Genomic DNA, 25605 nt, shown 5'->3' with positions numbered 1-25605 from the left:
CTTAAGAGGTGATCTTTTATGAATTACTGTGGCTAAAAACATTCATCATCCTGCAGCCAACCTAGTGTTGATCCTCTCGGCATTAGATTGAGTACAATGGAAAAAGTGCTGGATGTTGTGTCAGAAGACTCAAGTTCAAATCCTGTTTCTGCCAAAGTCAGAGTGAGCAAGTCACTTAACCTCCCTGGGCCTTGTTTTCTTTAACTATAAAATAAGGGGGTTGAACCAAATGATCTCAAAGATCCTTTTCATTTCTAAGAGTATGATATGTACTTGTGAGACTTTATGGGAAGTTAAATATCATCCTCAATATCAAATGTAATATTGATGATTGCTTAATGTTAGTGTATTTTAATAGTATAATTTATCATACAAGTTCATATTCTCAACGACTCTATGTTCTTAGTGGATTATAAAGAGGAATGTAAAGTGTTCTGCTGACATGTAGCATTAGATAAAGAACAGATGGTCAAATTATGTGTATGTCCTTGACTTTTTTTTAACCAAATATCATCTCCCACAAAGAATAATAGATGACCTGGCATTCTTAAAAACAAACTCTAAAAGATCTTTTCAAGATAAAAATATTTTAATACAGCCTGAAGCCAAACTTTATGCCTATAAATTCAAAGATCAGCCTAGCTAAGCTTGGAAGATTTCATCACCAATAGATGAGCCCCAGCAATTCATTAAGATTATCTTTACTAAAAGTGTAGAGAGAGTATGATAATTTTAGGAGAAGGGTGTTACTCACAAAACTATAAATTCATAGACTCTTGGAGTTAAAAGAGGTCATTTAGGTCAATAATCATTTACTAAATGCCTAGTATGTACCAGACACTATGGTAAGTATTGGGAAGACAAAGGCAAGAAGTCCCTGTTCTTAATCTGCAGACAGTCTAAAGGTGCAGCACGTAAGCAGTTATGTACAAATAAACTATATACAGGATAAATTGGAAATAATCAATAGAAAGAAGACCATAGAATAAAGAATTATCAAGGAAGGCTTCCTATTGAAGATGTGATTTTAGCTGTGACTTGAAGAAAACCAGGTGATAGACATGAGAAGGTAGAACATTTCAGGAGTAGGCATGAGACATTGAAAATTCATAGTGTCAGGAAATGGACTGTCTTATTTGAGGAACTATACTCCAGTGTTACTGGATTGAAAAGTTAGGGAAGGAGGGGTGTAAGGTATAAAAAAAATGTAAAGGAGGGTAGGTAATGAAGATATTTGAACTCCAAAGAAAGGATTTTATATTTGATCCTGGAGGTGATAGGGAGCTGCTATTTTTTGAGTCTCACTAGAAGCATGAACTTAGTCCTTCCCCAGTGGGTACTTATCCAACTTCTACTTCAAGCCCTCCAGTGATAGGTCTTCATTACAAGCAACCATTCCATTTTTTCTTAGTTCTGATTGTTTGAATTTTTTCCCCTTTAATGGAATCAAACTGTAACTGTCCATTAATGTAGAAACACATTCAACCCTCAAATGTTATCTAAAGATATTTCGACTACTCACTGCTTTTTTTAATTAGAAAAAAAAAGATATGATATAACCAGTATTATCAAAGTAGGGATTGGAGAAAATACAAGGAAACAAACTAGACCTGACATTTTACTTTGGGGAGAAAAGTAGAGACAGAGAAACTTTGAAGATATGGAAACATTGGTGTTAGGCATGAAATTAAAATTTGTGCAGTAGGCCATTGTTTATTCAAAATATTTTATTAAACATTTATAATTTAGTTACCAGAATCATTAAAAAGTCAGCTTGAAAGTCTGATTTATGATTCACAGGGGTTAGATTTTTAAGAGCTTTGATTCTTGTTAGTTTTATAGATAGATATCAGCATAAAGGGCAAGGTCAACAATATGAGATGAATGAGGCTGTTCTCACCTATTATCAGTGTACATCTGAAGGGATCGTGGAACTATGTAAGGAGTGTGAATTGAGGGGAATTTTTGATGCTCAGGGAAACCCTCAGGAAACAGCAGCTACTGATAAGAATTGGTTCCATTTCCTGTATTTGAGTCATCATTGGATTCATGGATAATGGAAGTGTAAGTGTAGGAGGGGATTAATATTGCTATTTTAACTATTTTGGAATTTGAGTTTGAGGAGAGGAAGGAAGGAGATGCTAGTATTCAGAGTAGTATATGAGGAGAGGAAGGAGGGAGATGCTAGTATTCAGAGTAGTATATTTGTACAATTAACATTTTTAGATTCCTTAGCCTCATTATAAAGTCAACTTGAACTTTATCATTTTTGCAAAGGGGGAAAACTTACCAGCCTACTTTATAAGATTTCTAAAGTCAGAAAGTAATTTTGATACTCAATAGGAAAATGGTTTGAATCTTTTGAGAGTAGCTTCAAATAACTTACATAATGTCATTTTGACTAGATAATTTTTGATAGTAACATTCAATAGTGAGCTGTTTGTGAAAGTTTAGTGTTTCTTTTTAATAGATTTTACAAATATGTAGGTGGAAGTAGAAGTGGTCTTAGCCTTGAAACCTGATTTATCTCCAGTGTCTTATGTCACTTTGATGGATTTTGAAGAAAACTAAATATTTCATCTCAGGCATTTCCTTACTACAGTAGCAAAGACATTTTACTGTCAAATAAGGAAGGCCAATACTAGATAATCTCTTAAAATCCTGTTTTCAAAATTTTAAGAAGTGTAGAGCTTAGCTCTTTCACTTAGTAACCTGGCCCCCTATTTTGAATAACAAATAGGCTTTTTCTTTAAAATGTTGTCATAAATTTGTTTTTATCTAGAATCCAAAGAGTAATTTAAAAAATTGAGATAGAGTACATGGCATAGTTCTGTGAGAAAAATATAAATGACCAACTGTCACATTTTAAAAAATAACTTTCAGGGCAGAGAGGACTAATACAGAATCAAACCAATGTGCATATTCTTTTACATTTCAGTGGAACTGTAATCCTACCAAAGTTGGGTACTCCTTCAGGCAGTGCAAATCAGAACCTATCTACACCTTCTCATCTAAAGATTATTGCCCTTGTCTTCCCATAATTCTTTTGGAGACATTCTTTGGATACTAATTGAATATCAGTGTACAACTTGTCTGTTATCACAGAATCTTAGATTTAGAACTGCAAGGGATTTCAGAGGTCATCTAGTTCAAACCTCTCATTTCATTTTACATATGAGAATATCTGCCCATGGTCACCCAAGTAATAAAAGGAAGAGCTGGAATTGAACTCATTGGGGTCCCTGGTTCCAAATGTAGCTCTTGTTTTGTTGCATCACTATGTCTTGTTCTTGTTACATGACCTCCAAACTCTTGCTATATGACCACCCTTCTCCTTTATGGTCATACACATCCTAGGTAAAGCCTTTTATACTTCTTACTTACAAATTATTAAAACCAGCATGAATGTTTGCATTGATCTTGAGTGACATATAGTTTTGATTCTTCAGATTCTGACATATTCACTCCTTTTTTGAACTTTCCGTTCTTTTGAGTATACCATCCTTCCACTGTTGCTGGTTTGTAACTTTGGAGGCAAACAATTCCTCACTTTCTTCACCTGACATATCCAATTAGTTGGAAAATCTTAACAGTTTTACCTCTATGTTTTTCTCATCCATTGCCTTCAAGCAGTGCAAATCAGAACCCATCTAAGCCTTCTTCATTAATGGCAGTCTAGTCAGTTGGCTTTTCTATTAGTCACATGTACAATTTCTTGCCCTGATACGTTGAATGCCTTCTCTTCACCTTTGCCTCTTAAAAATGACACCATTTACATAAGCCTTTCCCAATCCCAATAGCTTCAAGTACTTCCTCAAGTTATCATTTGTGGATTTTCTATATTTGAAGAGGTATATTTTATTTGATGAGCTCACCAACCCCCATTAATTCAACAATCATTTCTGTGCAAATGATTCTCAGATTTATTTGTGCAATATCCTCTCTCCCTTCCTATAGTCTTGCATCTTCAGCTCTCTATTGGGCATCTTCAACTGGATAATCTGATAGACATATTAAATGAAATGTTCAGAATGGAATTAGTTTATTTGCCTTCAAAATGTTCTTCTCTTCCTAACTTTCCTACTGTTGTCAAGGGTACTACCATTCTCTCAGTCACTGAGGCTCATAGCCTAGGTATAATTCTCCATTTCTTTCACCCTGCCCTCTCTACCCCCACCTCCTAGCAATTCTACCTTTATAACATTTCTGTATCTATTTTCCTCTAACATTCATTCAGGGCAGGCCCTCATCACCTCATACCTGGGCTATTGAAACTGCCTGATTTTTTTTTTGTCTTTCTTTACATCCCCAGAGCTTCCTACAGTGGCTGGCACATAGTAAGCACTTAATAAATGCTTATTGACTTGGTTTGTATATATACTTTTCATGTGTACATGTTGTGTCCACGTATAGAGTGGGAGGTCCTTGAAGTCAGGAACTGTTTTTCTTTCTTGTGGTTTTTTTAGCCCTAGCACCTAGCCTAGACTATTGGCATATAGTCTGATGTGTGCAAATGCTAATTGGCATACCATCACCAGGAGAATATTGGTTTTTTATTTACATCTACAGTGCCTATCCAAGATATAGGGGCGTTAGCATTTAGGATTTAGCATTTAGGATTGACTCAAAATATTACCCATTCATTTATTATGAATTCATCTACTTGGTTTTTCCTGTTAAGCTAATCTCTTTAAATTGACTGTGGATCTCATTGAGGCAACCCATGGATTGTACAACAATAATAGAAGTTCATAATGATGAGCTTAAAGGGTACAGATAGGATACAAAAATACCTCCTGGGTCATCAAAGAAAGATTTAATTGTAATCTTTGTAGTTTTAATGTTAGATATATATTTTATTAAATTTGGTGTCTTTGAAAATTAATAATCTATGTACCATCCAATTATTTATGGTAACTTTTGACTAAAATAGTCCTTTAAAGAGATTCTTGCACTTGACTTAAGAGTCAGAAGAAACCTACATTCAAATGCTACATCTAATTTTTATTGGTTCTGTGACCAGGCAAATCACTTAAACTTTATCTGACTTTGCTTTCTTATCTGTAAAATGAGGACAATAACTGTAGGGCTTATATCACAGGATTGCTATAAGCATCAAATATTTTGTAAATTTTACAGTGCTGTAGAAATGCTTATTAGTATTTGATTAAAATAACCCACTTAACCTACATGTTCCCTTGATTCATACATTTAAAATGTTAGAGAATTTAATAGTTCTATGTAAAGTGAAAAATTTGTTAACCTTTTCCCATTGCCAATTTATAAATATTGAAATATAAGAATAATTCTTAAGAAGAAATAAAACCTCATAAAGACTGCAGTAAACATTTTCAAAAATCACCTATCTGGAAAACACAATGTTCTAATAGAACACTAATAGAGCTAATGAAACATTAATAGAGCACTCTGACTAAATTGCAAACTAACAGGATTAATATTATAATTTGTACATAAGAATTGGCTAGGTATTAAAAGAAACATTATATATAGGAAATTCATATTTTTCCCAAAAGTGCAAGCAAACAATCCATTGATAGAATTTGGCCCAAATTCACCTGTTCTTCCTCATAACTGGTCATGAGATTTGTAATCATTATGATCCTAGTTTTTTTGTTTCCTGGTGATATTTATGTTTGTTTCTTACATCTACGTAGTTCTGCTTAATGTAGTTGCTTAGGCTGTAGTTTTTCATATGCTTGTTTTCTTAGGCATTTTGTTAGTTTTTTGTTGTAATTTATTTGTACAAAATCAGTCTTTATCTTTTATTGTGGTTTCCTTTCATCTTGGCTTATCATTCTTTTCCCTCAAAGAATTGTCTAGCTTTCATGATTTGCTTCTTTTTCCTGATGGAAGAGCTAGTCTTCCTATCTATTTTTTTCTGGTTGACCTTTTACCCTGTTAAAAAAAAAAAAGCCTCCTTCCATTACTGTTGGGCAACACAGAGTTGCCTTCTCAGCTGCACCCTGGGCTGTAGTATTGTTGGATTATTCATTTATCATAATCCATACCACAGATACATAGGTACTTGAGGGAAAATACTGTTTTGAATTTTTTTTTTTGCCTTTATTATCTCCAAGGCCTGATATACATGGAGATTCTTAATAAAAGCTTTTTGAGTTAAACGAGTCCTTATTGTCACTTCTTTCACCCAACCGAACTAGATGACTATCAAAGCAAAAGACAATTAAGCACAATAACAAAGAAGGAGAGAAAATTGAATCAGATAGTACTGCTATATACTTCTTTTCCCAAATGGCTACCTTTTCTTCTCACCTTCCCCCCGCCTCCTACCTCCAAAATCTCAGGAAACACTGAGATCTTTCTTCAGAATATATACCAAGTGAAACAGTAGATAAGAACCCTGGGCCTGGAGTCAGGTAACCCTGCGTTCAACTATGACCTTAAACATTATGTGACCCTAGGGAACTCAACCTCTCTCAGCCTCAGTTTCCTCAATTATAAAATAAGATTAATAAGCATACTTATCTCAAAGGGTTTTGTGAGATTAAAATGAGATTTATGAAGTGCTTAGCACAGTTCCTGGCACACAGAAGTTTAATAAATGTTTGTTCCCTTTCCACTGTCCTGAATAGAATCTGGCCCAGAGAATATAGAAATTATTTATTGAAAGGTGCTATAAAATTCACCACAGCTAAAGAAAGCATGGGGTTTCGTACACCTTGACAACTGGATGATTACCGAAACCCCAAGATAGTCTTGAGAGTGCTGATTGTCTCAGCAAGGGATCAGGATAACAGTCAAAACCAAGGGCTGTGTGAACCAGGCATCTGCAAGTTCAAGACACAGCTGCTGTATTTTGCCCATCTCCCTGCTGGACTTCTCTAGTCTCCTTCATAAGTTTCCCCACTGTCCTTTACAGATCCTGCCCCTCAGAGACTGCTCATGTAGTAGACTCATAGTCTTCTGCATTATATTGTTCCAAAGAGAAGATAGGTATCAGGGACCTGGCTCACTACATGCTTATACTATGGCTGGCTGTAAAGTTGGGAAGTGAATCTTTTTCTAGTGGATCTAAAGGAATCTTGGGACCTTTTTCTAGATATTTAGAAATACTACTTCAAAGTATAGCATATTTCATATCTTTTATTTAATTGTAAAATACTGTAAAAGCTTCCAAAAATTCCCATTTAAATAATTAATAACTCAGTTCCTCCTGTCAGTTCTTTGGATCTGTTTATGTTTAAAAAGGAAGAACAATTGAATCCTTTGACTGATGAACAAGGTTAAGATAACCTTTCTTGTCTTCAACTCCTTTGGTAGTCTGGTAAGTCCTATGGAGTCAGAATAATTTTTTAAGAATTCTTAAGCCAAGGAAATGTTAAATTTCACATAGAGGTCAATATTTTTTTTCACCATCCAAGGTTATGGAACCTTTGAAGATACCTATGGGCCCTTTTGGGGTGTGACTGGACCTCAGGTTAAGAACCCTTTGCCCACAAGGGCACAAAAATTTTATTCTAAGGGCTCTTAAAAGTCTCAGTGTATCAAATGGTACCAAAGAAAAAAGTCAACACACTTATTGAAACACTTTTAAATGTGTGTTTATAGACTTTTAAATATGTAAACATATTCTTAACTATAGTACATGTGTATGTGTACTCACTTCTTATATTAATAGATGATATCTTGCTATTGTGGTAGAAATAAACTGCAAGAAAAGGAAAAATGAGGAAGAGGAAGAAAAAAGTGAGTGAAAAAGAAGAAGCAATCAGGAGAGGAGAGGTCCATTGAAAGTAGAAAGGAAGAAAAGATGAGAAGACTAGGAAAAGAATATGGAGAAAATACATGGTTAGGTGAGTGAGAGAGTGGAGATCCTTATGGTAGGTGTATTATATAGGTAAGAATGGGTGATAAATACAGAAACTGATAATAGTTTGTGTTCTATTTGTTACCTTTCTTGATACTTCTAACCCATATGAGATAGTGTAAACATTGCCATATCCGTTTAAAGATGATTTACTTGAACTACAGATTAAATGATTTATAATTCCAAAACTCAGACTCTTTTTACTACACCACAGCTGCCATGGGATACTAATACATATATATGTCCATAATGTAGTTGTCTTTAATTATTCTTCAGGAATTTGCTGTGTAGAATGTCTCAAATATTTAACACTGTTAAAAGCAGTGATATAAATAATTTTATTGTGAATATATATTCTTTAGCCTAATACTTGTCACTTCAGTAATGGATAATACTTTTAAAAACTCATTTATAACATGAAATCTAAATATTCTTTGTTATTTTTTCCCATTTTATCATAAATTTTCACAGAAATTAATTGTATTATTTTTTAAAGTCTTCGTCTGGAGTTATGAATGTAAATTGTTCAGCACAAATATATTAGGCTTTTAAACTTTTGTTCAGCTTTTTAAAAAATTAATTTATTTGTTTTGAGTTTTCAACAATCACTTCCGTAAGTTTTAAATTTTCTCCCCCTCCTTCTCCCTCCCTCCCCGAGGCTGTATAACCAAGGCAATATTCACAGTACTGGTGATGACTATGAATATGCCCGACGTAATTCTCAGCCACAAAGTATAACAAACTCCGTATGGAAGTAAGAAGAAAAACATTTATTCAGATACCAGAAAGCTAAATCCCAGAACCAGAAAGTTAAATTTGTCATGGTGACCAAGAAGTTAATAAATATGATCACTACAGAGGGCAAAGCCATTCCCAAGTCTCCCTTCTCCTGCCCGGGCCTCCTCACAAACAAACACTCAGGGGTGTAAACTCTGCCTGCCTGACTTGTACTCACTCCTCTGTTTCCATCATGCTCACTCACTTCCTCCAGGTTTTGCTCCACCCTTCCTGTTCCGCCTGTTCATCAAGCTTCTCCCACAACATATGACTTAGGCTTCCAAGTGATTCAAGCAGATCATATGGGCCTATTAATGAATGAGAAAGATCTTTCCATATAAATTACTATTACAGGAATGCAGTCTTATATGGGTTCTATACAAATGTTCTTATTAAACACATTTTCACATTAGTCATGTTGCGTAGAAGAATTTAAACAAGTGGAAGAAACCATGAGAAAAACCAAAACATAACACAAGAGAAAACAGTCAGCTTCATTCTACGTTTGGATTCCATAGTTCTTTCTGTGAATGTGGATGGTATTTTGCATCGAGTCCTTTGGGAATATTTTAGGTCCTTGCATTACTGTGAAGGAGTAAGTCTGTCAGAAACGGGCAGTTATTATGTATAATGTTCTCCTGGTTCTGCTCATTTCACTCAGCATCAGTTCATATAAGTCTTTCCAGGTTTTTCTGAAGTCTGACTGTTCATTTCTTATAGCACAGTAGTATTCCATTACATTCATATACCACAACTTGTTCAGCCATTCCCCAGTTGAGGGACATTCCCTTGATTTCCAGTTCTTGGCCACCACAAAAAGAGCTGCTATAAATATTTTTGTACATGTGGGACCTTTTCCCATTTTTATGATCTCTTTGGGATACATCTTCAGCTGTTTTTTTTTTTTATTTTTTATTTTATCTTTGTGGTATCTAATAGAGGAAAACACTCTATAATGAAAAGACCTGAACAAGAAAAAGCATGATAAATTCAAAAAAACTAATATTTTAAAGTCTTAATATTTTCAAAATTAGAGTGTTTCAGACATTGAAAATCAATCACAAAATTTATTTGTGATGTGCATTTTTAAATTGCAAGTTTCAATATACCCTGGTCTTCTCTCTCTGAACCTTGGTTCTGACATACTTAACTTAGGCCAGAGATTAGTAATGTCTTTTTCATTAGAGTAGCAGAAGTCACTCTAAGGTGTTACTAAAACTGTGTGTGATATTTTTAAAAAATCCTTTTTATTCCATAGTGCATATAAACTGGGACAAACAAAAATTTGCAATTCACATCTGCCACAATTAAAAATACAAAGAACCCAACCAATTTAATGGGGTTTTTTTGCCTTTGTTAATCATTAAGTAAGCTAGTCTTTTTGAGTGAGTACCTCTTTTTAATGTCAAATTTTCAAGGCTCCCCTATAGAGTAGTTGTACTATTATAGTCCATTGAATGACGAACCCAACAAAGAAAAATTTTCTGTACCAACCACTGTACTTTTATGTTACCATTGGAGATAAAAGTACAAAACCAAAGAGCCCCTATCTTAAGTTACTTGCATTCTAATGGCGACCTTGGTTGGGAATCACTGATTCAAACTGATTTGCCTTTGGTTACAGTTGATCTTTTAAGTAAGCATCCATTGTGATCAAAGCTATGTTTTTAAAGGCAGGTAAAAGTATTAACTGATATTAGGGCTCTTAAGTCACATAAGACTTACAGTGAAATGATTTTACTCTGTTGGGTGGAGCTGAATTGCATCAATGGTAAAGGAACAAAAGGTTGATCTATAAAATTCTAGAAAAACCACAGAGCTCTTGTAATCAGCTTGTCTGGTAAAGGACCAGTGATGAATTTAGATTTGTAGTAGTTCATGAAAACTGCTAAGTTACAGAGAGATTGTTGTCTGCATTGGTAGAGGTGGGTACTGGCACCAATAAAATCACAATGCTTGAAGCATTCAGGGTTGTGTATAAGCAGATATTAAAAAAACCATTTTGAAGGCTATACGTACACCTTAGCCTTTTGAGGAGGGGTACAAAGAATCTTCAATGAGAAGAACGTGTGTTGTTGCCTTAACCATCTTAGATAATTATTGAAACAAATTGTTTAAAATAATTTTCAAGTTACTTTATAATTGTTTCATATTTCCTTTCTCCTTTCTTATTTTACTAGAGGAAAAATATTTTGTTTTAGTCCTTTAGCTCAGTTGAAATTCTTAAAAGGTATATAAAAATATATCATATTTTCTTTATCTTTGTTCAACACAAAATAATTGTAAAGATACGATTATATTTTGGGGGAAGCTAGTAAAGATGAGATAGTGAAGTGCAAAATATAGATCCCCTTTGTTATATAAAGTTCAAAAAATTTCCATTTTGTACCAAAATGTTGGTAACAGCGTTATCACTTATGTAGAGGTGTGGATAATTTCTTCAAGTATGCTGAAATGATGTTTCAGTTACGGTGTTCTTTGATTCAACACTAGTTAAAAGTATGTCAGAAGAGGTAGAATTGGAGAGAAGACCCTGATTCTCTTTTCCTTCTCAGAATAAATCATTGACAGACTTTGAAGATTTTGAAAGAAAAAAGCAAAAGGGTGGAAAGTTAGAATTTGTTTTAAAAATGTGTAGGAGAGAATTTATCTGATTGTTAGAAGCATAATAAACTATCACACCATAATTTTACCACCATCAGAATGGCAATATAAATAATAGAATTGTTTTTCCTGAAGTTACAATTTACTTTCAATAAATATATTTTTAAATGAAATTAAAGTTAAATAATTAGTTTATGGAGGGAGGGAAAGGGAAAAGTACTGGGCTTAAATAAATTGTGTATTTTTGCTTGGTGGATACTCTTGGTTGATTCCCATTTGTACCAACTAGGTCTCCTTACCTTTCATGATAAGAGGTATTCTGGCCAAGTCAGTAAATATTTAATAAATGCCTACTATGTGCCAGGCCCTGTGCTAAATTTTGTGTCTTAGGCATGCCTAAGTGCTGTGTGGTAGTTTCCTGGGAGTGATAATTATGGGGCTTATTTAGGAACATTAATTTAAGAAAGTTAAGCTCAATGGCTAACAATTGCTATTACTGACTAAATTTCTTACCAAAATTGAGCCACAGTTTTGTTCTCAGGTACTGTACACTGATTGTTAGGAGAAGAATACTTGTAGCATAAAACTGAACAAGGATCAATCACTGAAGGCCACTCTGTGCCAGGCACTGGGGATGAAGCAATCCCTACTTTCAGGGAGCTTCCATTCTCATGAGAGAAACAAGTACATATCTAATTACAAATATTTAAAATATTTAAAATGAATAAATATAGATATATACAAAATAACAAAAAATAAGATTGTTTGGGAGAAAGAGAATTAGTATTTTGGGGAAACAAATTAAGGCTTCTTGAAAAAAATGGTATTTAAGCAACATCTTAAAGGAAGTCAAGGACTCTCCAAGTGAAAGGTAAGGAAAGATGAGTTGGGACCAGATTACGTAGGGCTTTAAACGTTAAACAAAAGAGTTCATATATTTTATCTGTGAGGAAATAGGAAGCCACTTGATTTCAGAGAGGAGTAAGTTACTTTGTCCGTATTGCGTAATAATATCAGCTAGCATTTATATAGTACTTTATAATTTGCAAGGGACTTTACAAATATCTCATTTTACCTTCACTAAAATCCTAGGAGATAATAAGTTCTGTTATTGTCCCTGTTTTACAGATGAGGAAACTGAGATTGAGAGAAATGAATTGCCCAGGGTCATGTACCACTAGTATATGTGTCTGATGCTGGATTTAAACTGAAGTTTCCTGACTTCCACTCTCTCCCGTGGTGTGATACTTGAGAGAGGGAGACTAATTAGGAGATTTAGAATTATTAGTCCAGCAATTCTCAAAATGTTTGATCTCAGGACCCTCTTTACCCTCTTAAAAATTATTGAGGACCCCAAAGAGCTTTTTTTTTAATGTGGGTTGTCTATAAATATTTACCGCATTAGAAATTAAAATTAATTTTTAAAAGGTTTATTCATTAAAAATCATAGCATAGCAATAAATCCATTACATGCTAACATAACATGATAATCCATTATACGTTAACATAACATAAAAACATGACATTTTAATGAAAAAATAAATTTTCCATTACAAAAATCAGAACTGCTTAAAAGAAAATTTACGTTATTTGAACATAATCACTATATTCTTAGTAATAAATAAAGTACTATTTGGTAACAAATAATTTCCTAATAAGAGTTTAAAGTGAATATTAAGTTTCTCATGTAATACCTGTCTTTAATTTGTCTTTTCCACTACTAGAATCAAAGTTTATTTTATTTATATGTCTAACCATGCCTAATACATTGCCTGCTAACTTTTCATAAATGTCAAGTGCCAGTCACCTACGGTGTTGCTTACATGAATAGTTTCAACCCCTGTCCCACCCCTAACATTTGCAGAACTTGTAATTTAGAAAAACAACAAAAGTTGTTCTTCCCTCTTTAGAGGTAACCTAGAGGAGGGCTATTGGTGAGGGCAAAGAGAAGTTTAATTAAGATATTGAACATCTGTTCAAGGTGTATCTTCCAGTCAGCCTCAGTCCTCAGGAACAGAGTGATGAGAGAAACTACAAAAAAACTAATGATTTCTCCTTGGGTCTCCTTTCCTCCCTGTCACTCCTCACTCATTTTACTCCTGAGACTATTTGTAACTGCCCCATTAGAGCCATTTGAAATGTAATTTTTGCAAATCTCTAACAGCTTGTGGATCTCCTGTTTGGAGAGAGAGTTTGGCTCCTATTTATTACACAGTAACCATAAGGCTTGTAGAAAGTTCTGACTTCTATTTTTTCTCACGTCCTTTGAGACATTACAGAGTCCTCTATGAATCAGTGAACACCACCCGTGTATTGGATACCTAGAAAGCTTTTATGTCTGATCTGGTTGATTCAGGGATGTTTTGTGGAGCCTAACATCCTAGGACTTTGCTTCACAAGACACTCTCTTTTAACTGAATATATACTTTGGACCTTTAGAACAGTCACATAAATGACAAGTGCCAGAGTTCTGTGCCTTCCTCCTTTTGCATGTTCTGTTTTCCAAATAGTTCAGTTTAGAACTTCTTTTTTACTTTGAATACCCTTCCTAACCTCTCTGCCTTCTTATACCTTACTCACTTCCACATATTTTGTGACTCAGTAACAATGGCCTTGTCGCTGTTGGTTTGTTGTTGGCTTTCTGCAAGTCTTAACTAAAATCCTATTTTTTCAAGAAGCCTTTCCTAGTCTTCCTTAATGTAGTGCCTTCCCTCTTTGGTTACCTCCTATTTGTTCTGCATATATTTTGTTTGTATGTCGTTGTTTGCACATTATCTTCCCCATTAGATTTGTGAACTCCTTGAAGGATCAGTGTGGTACACAGTAGGCCCTTTATTAAGTGCTTGCTAATCAGAGCCCAAATTGTAAAGCTATAGATAATGTGTTGAAATTTCAGGTGGAGTTTTATGTTTGGCTGTTTTTTAAACTGAAACTTTAGTGGTGATATGATTTTTGTGTCTTTAATTTTTGTCAGATATATAAATAGTTACCTTAAAATTCCACTGGCTCTCCAAAGAGTATTTTACTTTAGTTATCTTGTCATTGTGTTACTTTATCTATTTTTTTGGTTGATATTAGTTTATTTAGGCTATGCTTCTCGTAATCTTGCTATAAAAATTATTCCCACAAGCATAATGGGTTCCTGCAAATGAACCAGAAAATGTACTGGTTGATGGAGGTGTTTTGTTTGCCTTCGCCTCTTGATTTCTTGCCTTCACAAATACATAAATCTTAATTGTGATTTATTATTAAAAATGCCCAGATTAAAAAGGGACTTTTAGATCAAAACATTTTAATAAAAATGTTTTAAAAAAACTTTAAGGTACATCAAGATAAATTTTTTTAGAAACATTTCAAAGGTAGTATTCCTGATATTTTAATAATCTTTTTAAAAATTTTCTTTTTTATTGTTATGAACATGAATGTTTGGCTTTAATTCACTATTTTAGGTTATTGTTGAAAATAACTTTTAAGTCTATTCTTGCCTGAAATATGCTTCATTATTTATGTTAATGCTGTTTTCCCTGTCATTTATTTTGTGGCTGAAACTTCTCAGCTCTTGCACTGGCATTGTTTGTATCTTGCATACCTTGATACCTTTTTATCCCCGCTTCCTGTTTAATTTTCCACAACTTTGTAACAGGTCCTTTACAGTCTCTGAATCAGTAGATTTTTTTTCCTAAAAAAACCAGATTCTTTCATATGCCTAAAAACATACATCTGTTTATGAAAAGTTCACATTTCTTTGCTTTATACTCAAAAATATTCTGAAATATTTAAAAAGTTGATGGTAAGAATGAATTTTGATTATTAGACAGCTTTTAGCATTCAGCTTCTAAACAGCATGTTTTATATAGAAGTTATGTGTTTTAATCAATATTGATTTTTAAATGGCAATTAAATTTGGAACAAAATTTTTCTACTTCCATTAGAGCATTCTAATGGTATTTTCAATAGGGATCTAGTTTTTAAGGTTTTGCTGGTGGTATGCCTTACTCAACTTTCAAATTAGGTGTTCATTTTCATATGGTATAATATTAATATTTTCATTTCTATTTCAGGTGCGCATAGCAGCAAAATTCATCATCCATGCCCCTCCAGGAGAATTTAATGAGGTATTTAATGGTGAGTGTTTTATTACTTACTTAATGGTTAACATAGTAAAAAGCACACTATGTTTAGACTTAGAAAACCTGAGTTCAAATCCCAACCTCTCCTCATTTTTAACCAAGTTACATCCACTCTCTAAGCCTGTATCTTTGTGTTTAAAATCAAGGGTTTAGATTAAATGACCTTTGAAGTCCCTTTGGACACTAAATCTCTAGGTTATAATTTTGTCACTTTATGGTTTCTAAACTAAAATATAATGTAATTGTGTCCTGAATGACTACTAGATTATCTCCATGTATAGTTTTCACTGAAAAATAATAATTAACTGCTACCAGTATCTGGTGGATGAGCCTCTCTCAATTTAGACCATCACTAATCTGAGTTGCTGTGTTATATAAGTTGATATGTATTAGTTCTAAGAAAAGTCTTGAACTCTTTCTACTAGCGCAAGTCATCACTTTGTCTAGCTTATAAAACAGTTGCCAAGAGCGCTGAAAAGTTGAATTGACTTGAGCTGATATGTGTCAGACGCAGGACTTAAACTCGGTTTTTCATGGCTGCAAAACCAGGTTTCTATCCATAACTCCATATTGCCTCCATAAAGTTAGATAGGGCTTAACTTAACATATAATGCTGTTTTCTGCTCTTTTTTTATTTGTATACTGCTTTGGTACAAATTAGTTAAGTTTTACAATAATGGAAAAACAGAATTGTAAAATATTTGAGATCATTTTATTTGTATAAAGTTTTAAAAATTGCCAGATAAGAAGTTACAGAATTTTTTAGTTGTCAATGTAACACATAAGAAATTACCACTGTCCTTATAGAGATCTGATAATGGTAAGTTCAAAAGACCCATCTGTTTTCTCTTTCTAGAAGAAATAACTGCCGTTAGCAAATTATCTCATATCTGGCTCCTTTACTTAGTGCATGAAATAGTAATTATTGATTTTACTTATAAATTTCAAAAGATTAATACAGGACCAGTTAGCATACTTAGTTTGTTCCAGAACTTGTCAGAGGAATAGAGAAAAAAAGTGCTAAGAGTTTCAAGTTAAATTTCTGCTGCTTTAGACTTTTACTCTTTGAGAAGGTAGTAGATTTGAATTGATTTAAATCAATGATCAGGAAGACTCAGTTTAATATATTTCTTCTACCAGGCATTCTTATTTAATATAACTTTGCTTTATATTCTTAATAACAGATCTGTGTGTAATTTTAGACAGTAGCACACCTTACAAAGAAGTCTTTTAGTTTAATTTTTTAGTTTTATGCAGATGGTGAATGATGGTTCAATTTTTACTTAATATAACAAATTGAAGGTACATGCTTGTGAAACTGTCTCCTGAACAAATTAGCAATAAATATTTTTAACTTTCTTCTATTTTTGCTTTTCCTTTTATCCCCAGCATTTAGCACTGTGCCTGGCTGAGGTAATAGGTGCTTAATAAGTGCTCATTGACGTGACCCTTTATTTTAAAGACAATAAAAAGGTCACTTTAGATTGTTTTATTTAAAAAAAACTTTTGAGTATTCCTAGTATGGATTCTTCAACAAGAAATTTAATTAGTTTAACAAAAATAGTTTTTAAAATTACTGTATTTTAATTAAAAATGAGAAATGCATTTCCTTTTATACATATGCTGAAATCAAAATCAAATGAATCTTTCCAGCCTGAATAAGAGACTCCAAAGGAAGACAACATTTTTTTCAACAGAATCTATCAACTAAAAAAACTGGACTTTTCCCACATCACTGATGTGGCTTTTTTTTTTTAAATAAGCTAACAATCATGTTTTCTAGAAGGGTTCAACCTTAGGTCAGAAAATTGAAATTAGTATTGTAAAAGGGTAATTGCAAGATGACCATGTCACAGAAGCTTTTCTCCCATAGTTAAAGATAGTCAGTACCTGGCTATTAATTATAATCAATTAAGAAAGGTTTTTCTGAAAAAAGATTATATAGTTATGATCCCAAATAACTTGTGGTACAAATTAGTCCATATTTTGTGGTATCTTGGAGTTTTCATGTATTTTGAAGTAAAATGTATTTAAATGTGGTTTGTTTGAGTTTTTAAACACAGCAGCTCACCCTCCTCCCTGACTCCTTGAAAATCGAAAAAATAATTAAAATGTAATATGATAAATCTTTTTATACTTTCAAAAATCATTAATCTTTTTATCTACTCTAGAAAGTATTAAACAGTTGTGATGCATGCATAGTCAGTTGAGGGGTTTTTTTTTGAATTTTTTTTTTCAGATTTTAAAATTTAATGGGTTGGGTTTTTTTTCCTACCTTGAATATATTTTTCCTACCTTGAATATATTTCCTGCCTTGAATTTGGCTGTGTAACATTTTTAGGCTTAAGATGTATTAACACAACTTTAAAATATATTAACCTAATGCTTGGATGGGAAATACTTGCCATTATACTTAGGGACTAGGGATAGTGTTAAACAAAAATAGATTACATCAGTCTTTGTTTCATAATTTTAAAAAGTGACTTTATTTGGTCACTTATCCTGTGGAACTTTTGCTAGTGTCACATTTAGTTGAAGAATTCTCATTTTTTAAAATACATTCTTTACTATGTGAACCATTTGATATTATTAAGAGGAAAATACTACTACCACTGGCACTTTTCATGGAACTCTTATTCACTTGTAAAGTAATAGGGTTTTGTGGAACACATTTTGGGAAATGTGTCATACAAATAATTTACAATATGCTTAAGAAGGCTCAAAAAAGAAATGGAAAGTGATAACTTGTCTAGATACCTTTTGAAAATTTATTGTAAATTGACTTTCTTTAGGTTATCACCAAAATTTGGTCTTCAGAATTGGCAGAAAAATAATTTTTTTCTCTTGGGGAAAAAAGGATGTGATAGTCATTAAATATGAGCCATACACTGAAATATGTATTTGAAAGGTGGAATCATTTCATTTTCCATTTTCATGACAATCTTTTTCTAAAAAACGTTTTTAACTAGGTGATGAGAGTGTCTCTTGCATTTTTTTTTTTTAATTTTCTCTGCTTTCAGTTTTTTTATTTGTTTCTTCGTTTTCTGGTACCTGGGTCTCTATCTTATCTAGGCCGAAAGTACAGCACCCACTCGTAGGTCAGCTTCGCATGCTGAAGAGCACCTAAGCTTGGATAAGCTGTCTTTTTCTAACTTGGGCTGGTTTGCCTCTCCTTAATGTATCATAAGCTTCCACTTGCCCAATTCTAATTTTTGAGGAATCCTTTTCTTCAGCGAATTTTTGTACTTTTTATATTTAGCCAATTCTTCTTTTCAAGGTATTTTTCTCTTCATTGGATTTTTGTGCCTCTTTTGCCAATTTGCTTATTCTGTTTTTTAAGGTGGTTTTTTTCCCCAGTATTTTTTGTGCCTCCTTTACCAAGCTGTTGACTTTTTTTTTTTCTGATTTTCTGGCATCACTCTCGTTTCTCTTCCCAGTCTTTCCTCTACTGCTCTTACTTGATTTTTAAAATGCTTTTTGAACTCTTCCCTGGCCTGACACCAATTCATATTTTTCATTGAGGTTTTGGATTTGGAGTTTTGACTATGTTGTCTTCTTCTGAGTTTTTATTTTGATCTTCTCTGAGAGATAGAATGTCTTGTTCATGGAAGAACCAGGAGGTCAAAATCATTGGATCAAAGAAAATATGTTGGAAAGTAAGGTATTAAAAGACTGGAAATAAATGAGGGATCTAGGTTATGAAGGGCTTTGAATGCCAAGCAGAGCATTTAGATTTTGATTCTGAAGATGATAGGGAGCTACTGGAGTTTATTGAGTAGAGGTGTGACTTGGCCAGGTCTGTGATTTAGGAAAATCATTTTAATGGCGGAATGGAGGATGGTTTGGAAGTGAGCAGACTATTGTAGTCCACTCATGAGACCCTACCCTAGAGCAGTAGTTGTGTCAGAGGAGAAAATGTGGAATAGTTTAGGGAAAAGATAATGAGTTCAGTTTCAAATATGTTTAAGATTTCTGTTGGATATTCATTTCTGAGATGTCTGAAAAGCAATTGGAGATTGAAGATCAGAAAGAGTTAGAGCAGCATACGTAAATTTGAGAATTATCAGCATAGCGATGATAGTTAAATTCACATGGGAGCTGAGATCTCCAAATGAAATATAGAGAGAGAAAAGAAGAATACCCAGGATAGAACCCTGAAGGGTACCTGTGGTTAGAGAGCATGATTTAGATGAGGATCCAGCAGAAGAGACTGAGATGTGATCTGATAGGTAGAAGAAACAGGAGAGAGTAGTGTCTCAAAAACCTGAAGAGTAGAAATTGTTGAGGAGACAGAGAGTGATCAAGAGTGTCAAAGGCTGCAAGATTAAGGAGAATTAGGATTGAGAAAAAAAACCATTGGAATTGGAAATCAAGAGATCGTTGTTAACTGGAAAGAGCAGTTTTGGTGGAATAAAGTCAGAAGGCTGATTGTAAAAGGATAAGAGACTAAGGAGAGAAAGTGGAGGTGCCTATTATAGATGGTCTTTTTTGAGGAATTTAACTACAAAGAGCAAAAGAGGTAGTAAGTAAGAGATAGTAGTAAGCAGGAATGGAGAGAAATTTTAAAATGGAATCCTCAGGTTCTCTTTATTTCAATAGGGAAGATTCTGATTTATATCCCTAGATTCTCATGAAGACTCTTATTTTAAAAAGAGTTGCATAAGAAGCCTCACTTGTCTAGTTCCAGTAATTTGAGGCCAAATACTATTCTGAGCAGTTAGGTGGTGCAGTGGGTAGAGTGCTGGGCTTGGAATCAGGAACACTTGTTTTCTTGAGTTCAAGTTTGGCCTTGGACACTTTATAGCTGTGTGGCCTTGAGCAAGTCAGTTAGCCCTGTTTGCCTCAGCTTTCTCATCTGTAAAATGAGTTGGAGAAGGAAATGGCAAACCATTCCAGTATCTTTGCTAAGAAAATCTCCAAAGGGGGCACAGAGTCAGACACAACTGGAAAACAAAAACCACCACCACCATTCTATAGTCTATCTAGATAAATCAACCAAATCAAATTAAAGTAGGCCTCTAGACCCAAAAATAATAGGCTGTGGCTTGGCAATAGTTTTAATAAAACCAGTTGCATATAATATTCATAATTACATGAGGAGATGAGGTAAATATTAGTGACAGTATTTTTTTTATTTTTTTTAATTATTTTTTAATGTTTAACAATCACTGCCATACAATTGAGATTTTATCCCCCCCATACCTACCCCTCACTACCCCCCTCCCTCCCCACTACTGCATACAATTCTGTATAGATTCTACATTGTGACAGTATTTTTTAACTGATACAGCCCTCATAAATCCATTTATAAAACCATAATGATGATTAATAGCAGAAATATTAACTGACTTTTTGATATCACTCTTGGGTATCTTATATCTGTCACCAAAATGGGTAGGGCAGTTGTCCAAAAATAAATTAATTAAATACATGGTAGCATGATTGTGATATTCCAAAGGTAGGGAAGGAATACTTGCGCGAATGTCAAGCCTTTTCCTTGTCTGATCACTTCTGTACAGTGGTTATCTGTAGAATTGATGCTAATGTTGTCATATAAAATGGTAGAGTGCTTAAAGGGTTTACTACAGTTGTTATCACATCATCTTTCTGTTGTCCCTCCATTTGTCTAGTTATTTGGGGACACATTACATTCCTCGTCCACCTACTTGCAGTTTTGTTCTGAGTATAAAATATATGTTAATTTCCTTTGCTTTCTTTTAGAGCCACTTGGGAATTGACTTTCTCCTAGTCAGTTTCTTCAGAGGGGAAAAGCAGAACAAAACCAGTTTTCATTGTTTTCTGTGATTAGATGTAATCTTGGGTAAACTTTTCAAATATACACAAATAATGAGATGCTTTTAATAAACTTTTTTTCCAGATGTTCGGTTACTGCTTAATAATGATAATCTTCTCAGGGAAGGGGCAGCTCAGTAAGTACTGAATATCATACCTTCCAAATGTAAAAATACTTAGAAACAAAAATGTTTTAAATATTGTTTGTGTTTACAATTCATTGAATAGAATAGTTGCTCTCATGGTTTAATTGTGATTTGGTGTCTTTAGACAGCTAAATGAATTGGGATTTTGAGTCACTGATGGTAGTAAAAAACTTCCATTCATTCATTTCATATTATATCTATGACATAGGGCCATAAGTTCTTTCCAACATTAATGATATTGGACATGCAAACTAAACCTTATTTTTAAACTTAAAGTTTTGTAAAAGTCACAAATATTTTGGCTCACAGCATTGGCATTCTCTCCCTCCTTCCCCCCACTTTTTTAAACCTATACCTAAGGTCATTTCAAAAACCTGACACAAGACAATCAGCCACTACCATGTTTTCCTCTTCAAGGTTCAGGAGCATTTCCATCAGGGAAGAAGGGGTGATTATAGAAGCAACCATAAAATTACCAACTTCACTCTCTTAATAGCTGTTGTCATTATCTCTAGTTCCTGTCAATCTTTATAAAAAACTTTGGAGAAATGAAAAGTAGAAAAGGTTGAGCATCACTATACACTATCATATCTTGTTATAGATTGAGATTTTGAAAGAACCAAATACAAATCACGCTAAGGATACGTCTTAGATACCTTTACAGATAATACTAAGGGTTTATACTTAGCCTTTTTTTCCTGGCAGTATTCAGTCAAGTCCACACATATAAATGAAAATTAAATAGTCTCTAGAAGTTACCTTGTTTTATGTCTCTGGTAATTCTAATATCAAATGCTATATCATTTGTTTCATACTTGTTGACTCTAATTATGAATTTCTTTGAAATTTGTCAGGCTTGCTTCTTGTTCTTTTTAGCCTGAAGAGAGAGAGAGAGAAAGAGAGAGAGAGAGAGAGTGTGTGTGTGTGTGTGTGTGTGTGTGTGTGTGTGTGTGTGTGCGTGCATAATACATGGTATGTTTCGTGATCCTTAGCTTTCATAATGCTATGGATTTGATTTTCATGTGTTGTTTCTGGAATGTACATCTCATAGATGTTTCATATGTACATTTCTAGAACATACTCATAACATGAATATTTTTGTCATCAAAACTTTAGTATTGAATGAAAAATAGAAAAGTAGAATACTGGAGCAGGCTAGATAAGGATAGATTGAGATGAGAGAATCCTTAACTAAATGGGAGATAGAGGTGATCACAGAAGATAAAATAAATAATTTTTTATTATATGAAATGGGATACCTTTAAAGAAATGAAATCAACACAAATAATATAAGAAAGGGTTGATTGAGGGAAAATTTTTTTGCATCAAATATTGTTGATAAAAGGTTGAACGTATACATACATATGTGTGTATATCTATATATCAAATTAATTCAAATGTATAAGACTAAGAACCATTAAACAATTAGTAAAAGAATTGCAAACTACTAACTACCATATGAAAGTCTCCAAAATTACTAATAAAAAATGCAAATCAAAGCAACTCTGAGGTTTATGGGAATAGTTAGTGTTGAATGGGGTTGTAGAATGATAGGCAAACTGACATGCTATTGTGGAGTTGTGAATTAGTCCAATCATTTTGGAAGTCAATTTAGAATTATGCAAAAATGAGGTATATTTCCCAAGAAGAACATTGACAAAAAGAAAGCTCCATATGCACCATTTTTATATATTTATATGTAAACAAAGTAGTTTCCATTGATTGCTAAATAGCTAAACTCGTAACTCATGAATGTTATGACTAATACTGCACTTTAAGCAACTATGAATATGATAGGAAAGAAGCATGGAAACTATCAAATGAAACAATGGAAAATGAACTAAACAGCATCAGGAGAAGAGTTATACACAGTAATTACAACAATGTAAATGGAAAAAACAGAAGAAAATTTGAAGTGATCTCTTTATAACTCTGCAAACATATAAACCATTTATCCCCCCATATATTCTCAGTTGAATCCCCCACAGATTCTTGAAAATAGATAAGAGAACAAAAACTGGGTTTGGGACAAAGGAACTTAAACTTTAGTAGCTTTGCTTCTTAAAAGGACCATCATTTACAGTTGTCTTCATTTATATGGAATAATTTTATTTATTACTTTTAGTTACTTTTTTATTCTCCATCATTTAAAAAAAAAAGTCTTCCCTATTTTTAAAAAATTTTATCCATTAATAGTTTGTTCACTCATTCCCCATTCACTCTTCCTTCAGTTTTAAAACAAATTCATGGAAATTGAAAAATAAGAAATATTAAGAGAAAGATTTTTTAACTCAGAAAGTTTAAAGAAGGTACCAGAGATATCTTTGATTGTGTACAAAGCAGTCATTCAGTGACACAGAACAAATCAAAATGTCCTGCAAAGATAGTGGGAGATTTGTACATTCAAAATGTCCAACTATAAGAATGACTGAATAGTCAAATTCCAACAGACATTCATTCTAAAAAACTGTTTAGTTAAGTTTATATGAAAATATCACACAGTTTGAGTGAACAGAAACATCAAAGTCTTCATTTATTTAGATTTTACAAGGTGGAAAAGGATATTTTTGAGCAAAGTAATTACTCTGTGAATCTGGGACCCAAGAATGTTCAATCCAAATCACATGAACAAAATGTTTATTTGTTTCTTTAACATTAGTTTAATTGTGCAAATTTAACTCATAAGATCAATCACTGTCTGATTCATTAAGCATTTGAGAGAACCAGAACTGATGCAGAAAGGGACAAAAAGTTTCCATTTTGCTGCTTCATTGTGATAGTGCTTTAGGAGACAGAAAATTCTGTCAGTTTTTGACTGCAAATATTAAATCACCCATGTTATTTGTCAAGTGTAATTTTGAATATCCCCTGAATTTTTTAAAAAAGTCAAATCCACCTTAAAAGTATAAAAGTTATGTGCCACAGGTTCTCAGCATTTTCAAAGGGGGTTCTAAAATGTTGTGACCAGGAGCAGAATGATTAAAATAAATGTTATTTAACTTCATAAGGTAACTGCAAAAATATATGCCTTGATATTTGTCTAAATCCTAATAATGTTTACCAGATTTTTACATATACTATAACAGTTTATATTTTGCTTGTGTCAATGTAATGTGTTTGCAATATCACAATTTTTTTTCTTAATTCGGATTTTATTTAGGGCTTCCTTAAAGGATTGACATAGAAACTTGTTTTCTCCATTTGGCCATTGGTGGCTAGAGACAGAAAGGTTATCAGTACTCACCTGAGTCACCATCTTATGCCTTGAACCACCTCCATACTCATAGCTTCATTTCCACCTAGCCCCAAGATGAGTTCCAGTACCCCACACTGGACTGGATTAAATGCCACCCAAATTGAGCCTGAGAGTAGACATAGACAACTAATGGTTCCTGTGCCAGGCTGCAGGGAACTGTACCTAAACCAAATTCATATGACTTCATGCAAGATTGGACTAATCAGAACAACGTTGGGAACTGGTTTGTAGAGAATCCTGGTTCTCCAGAGACAAATGGTTTCCTCCAGGGAAATGACAAGAACTCCCAAGGAGAGGCCGCCACTCTGGGGATTACTGTTCTGGTCTTCAGGGAGTACCAGTCAGCACCAGCCCCATTCTTTCTCATAGTCACCAAACCAGGCAGAGAACTGGTTATAGTTGCTTATATTTTAATGGCAAATTCTGTTTTTACAGAAAAATTTACAGAAAATGATCCTTTCTCATTTAAGTTTTAAACAGATCAGAAACAAGTTATCTAAATTTGTTTTTTATTAAAAGATTTATTTTAAGAGTTTGCTTAATGAAAAAAATTTCAAGTGAAAAAATCACCAAACTTCTTTAAGATAACAGTATATTTGGAAATCGGATCATTTATAGTAACCTACTACTAATTTTTAATGTTAACTTTAGTTCTTTTCCTGTATGAAATATAAGAATGCATATTTATTACATTTAACCTGAAAAAATGAATGGAATGAACTGAAGTGACTTGTCTTTTTCCATTTTTTAGTGCATTTGCACAGTATAACTTGGACCAGTTTACTCCAGTAAAAATCGAAGGCTATGAAGAACAGGTATGATAATGATAGCTCATTTATACTGCTATAAAGGCATAATAAGAGTAAAAATATTTAACTAAATACTTAGCGTTTCAGTATTACTCATTTGGAAGGGCACAATCTTTGAAAAATTTGGCTTCCTATTTTTCGTGAAGAATTTAATTATTCTAGTATATATGTAATCATTGATGATATTAAGGATGCTATGAAATGATGAAATTAAAAAAATTATTCTGAACTTAAATACCAA

The 25605-nt window shown here is 33.3% G+C and overlaps 1 protein-coding gene across 1 annotated transcript in view; it reads left to right on the top strand.

The window, feature by feature from the left end:
- CAPZA2 (capping actin protein of muscle Z-line subunit alpha 2) overlaps positions 1–25605 on the top strand; it is a 48866-nt gene that overhangs the window by 10806 nt on the left and 12455 nt on the right. The window contains exons 2-4 of the mRNA XM_072652965.1: positions 15292–15355; positions 21239–21290; positions 25307–25370. Of these exons, the coding sequence (XP_072509066.1) occupies positions 15292–15355; positions 21239–21290; positions 25307–25370 (180 nt within the window). The remainder of the gene's footprint in view (positions 1–15291; positions 15356–21238; positions 21291–25306; positions 25371–25605) is intronic.

This window comes from Notamacropus eugenii, chromosome 3 (assembly GCF_028372415.1).
Source record: "Notamacropus eugenii isolate mMacEug1 chromosome 3, mMacEug1.pri_v2, whole genome shotgun sequence".
Taxonomy (NCBI): Eukaryota; Metazoa; Chordata; class Mammalia; order Diprotodontia; family Macropodidae; genus Notamacropus; species Notamacropus eugenii.
Note: the sequence above shows the minus strand (reverse complement) of the source record. Positions and strands in the feature narration are given on the sequence as shown.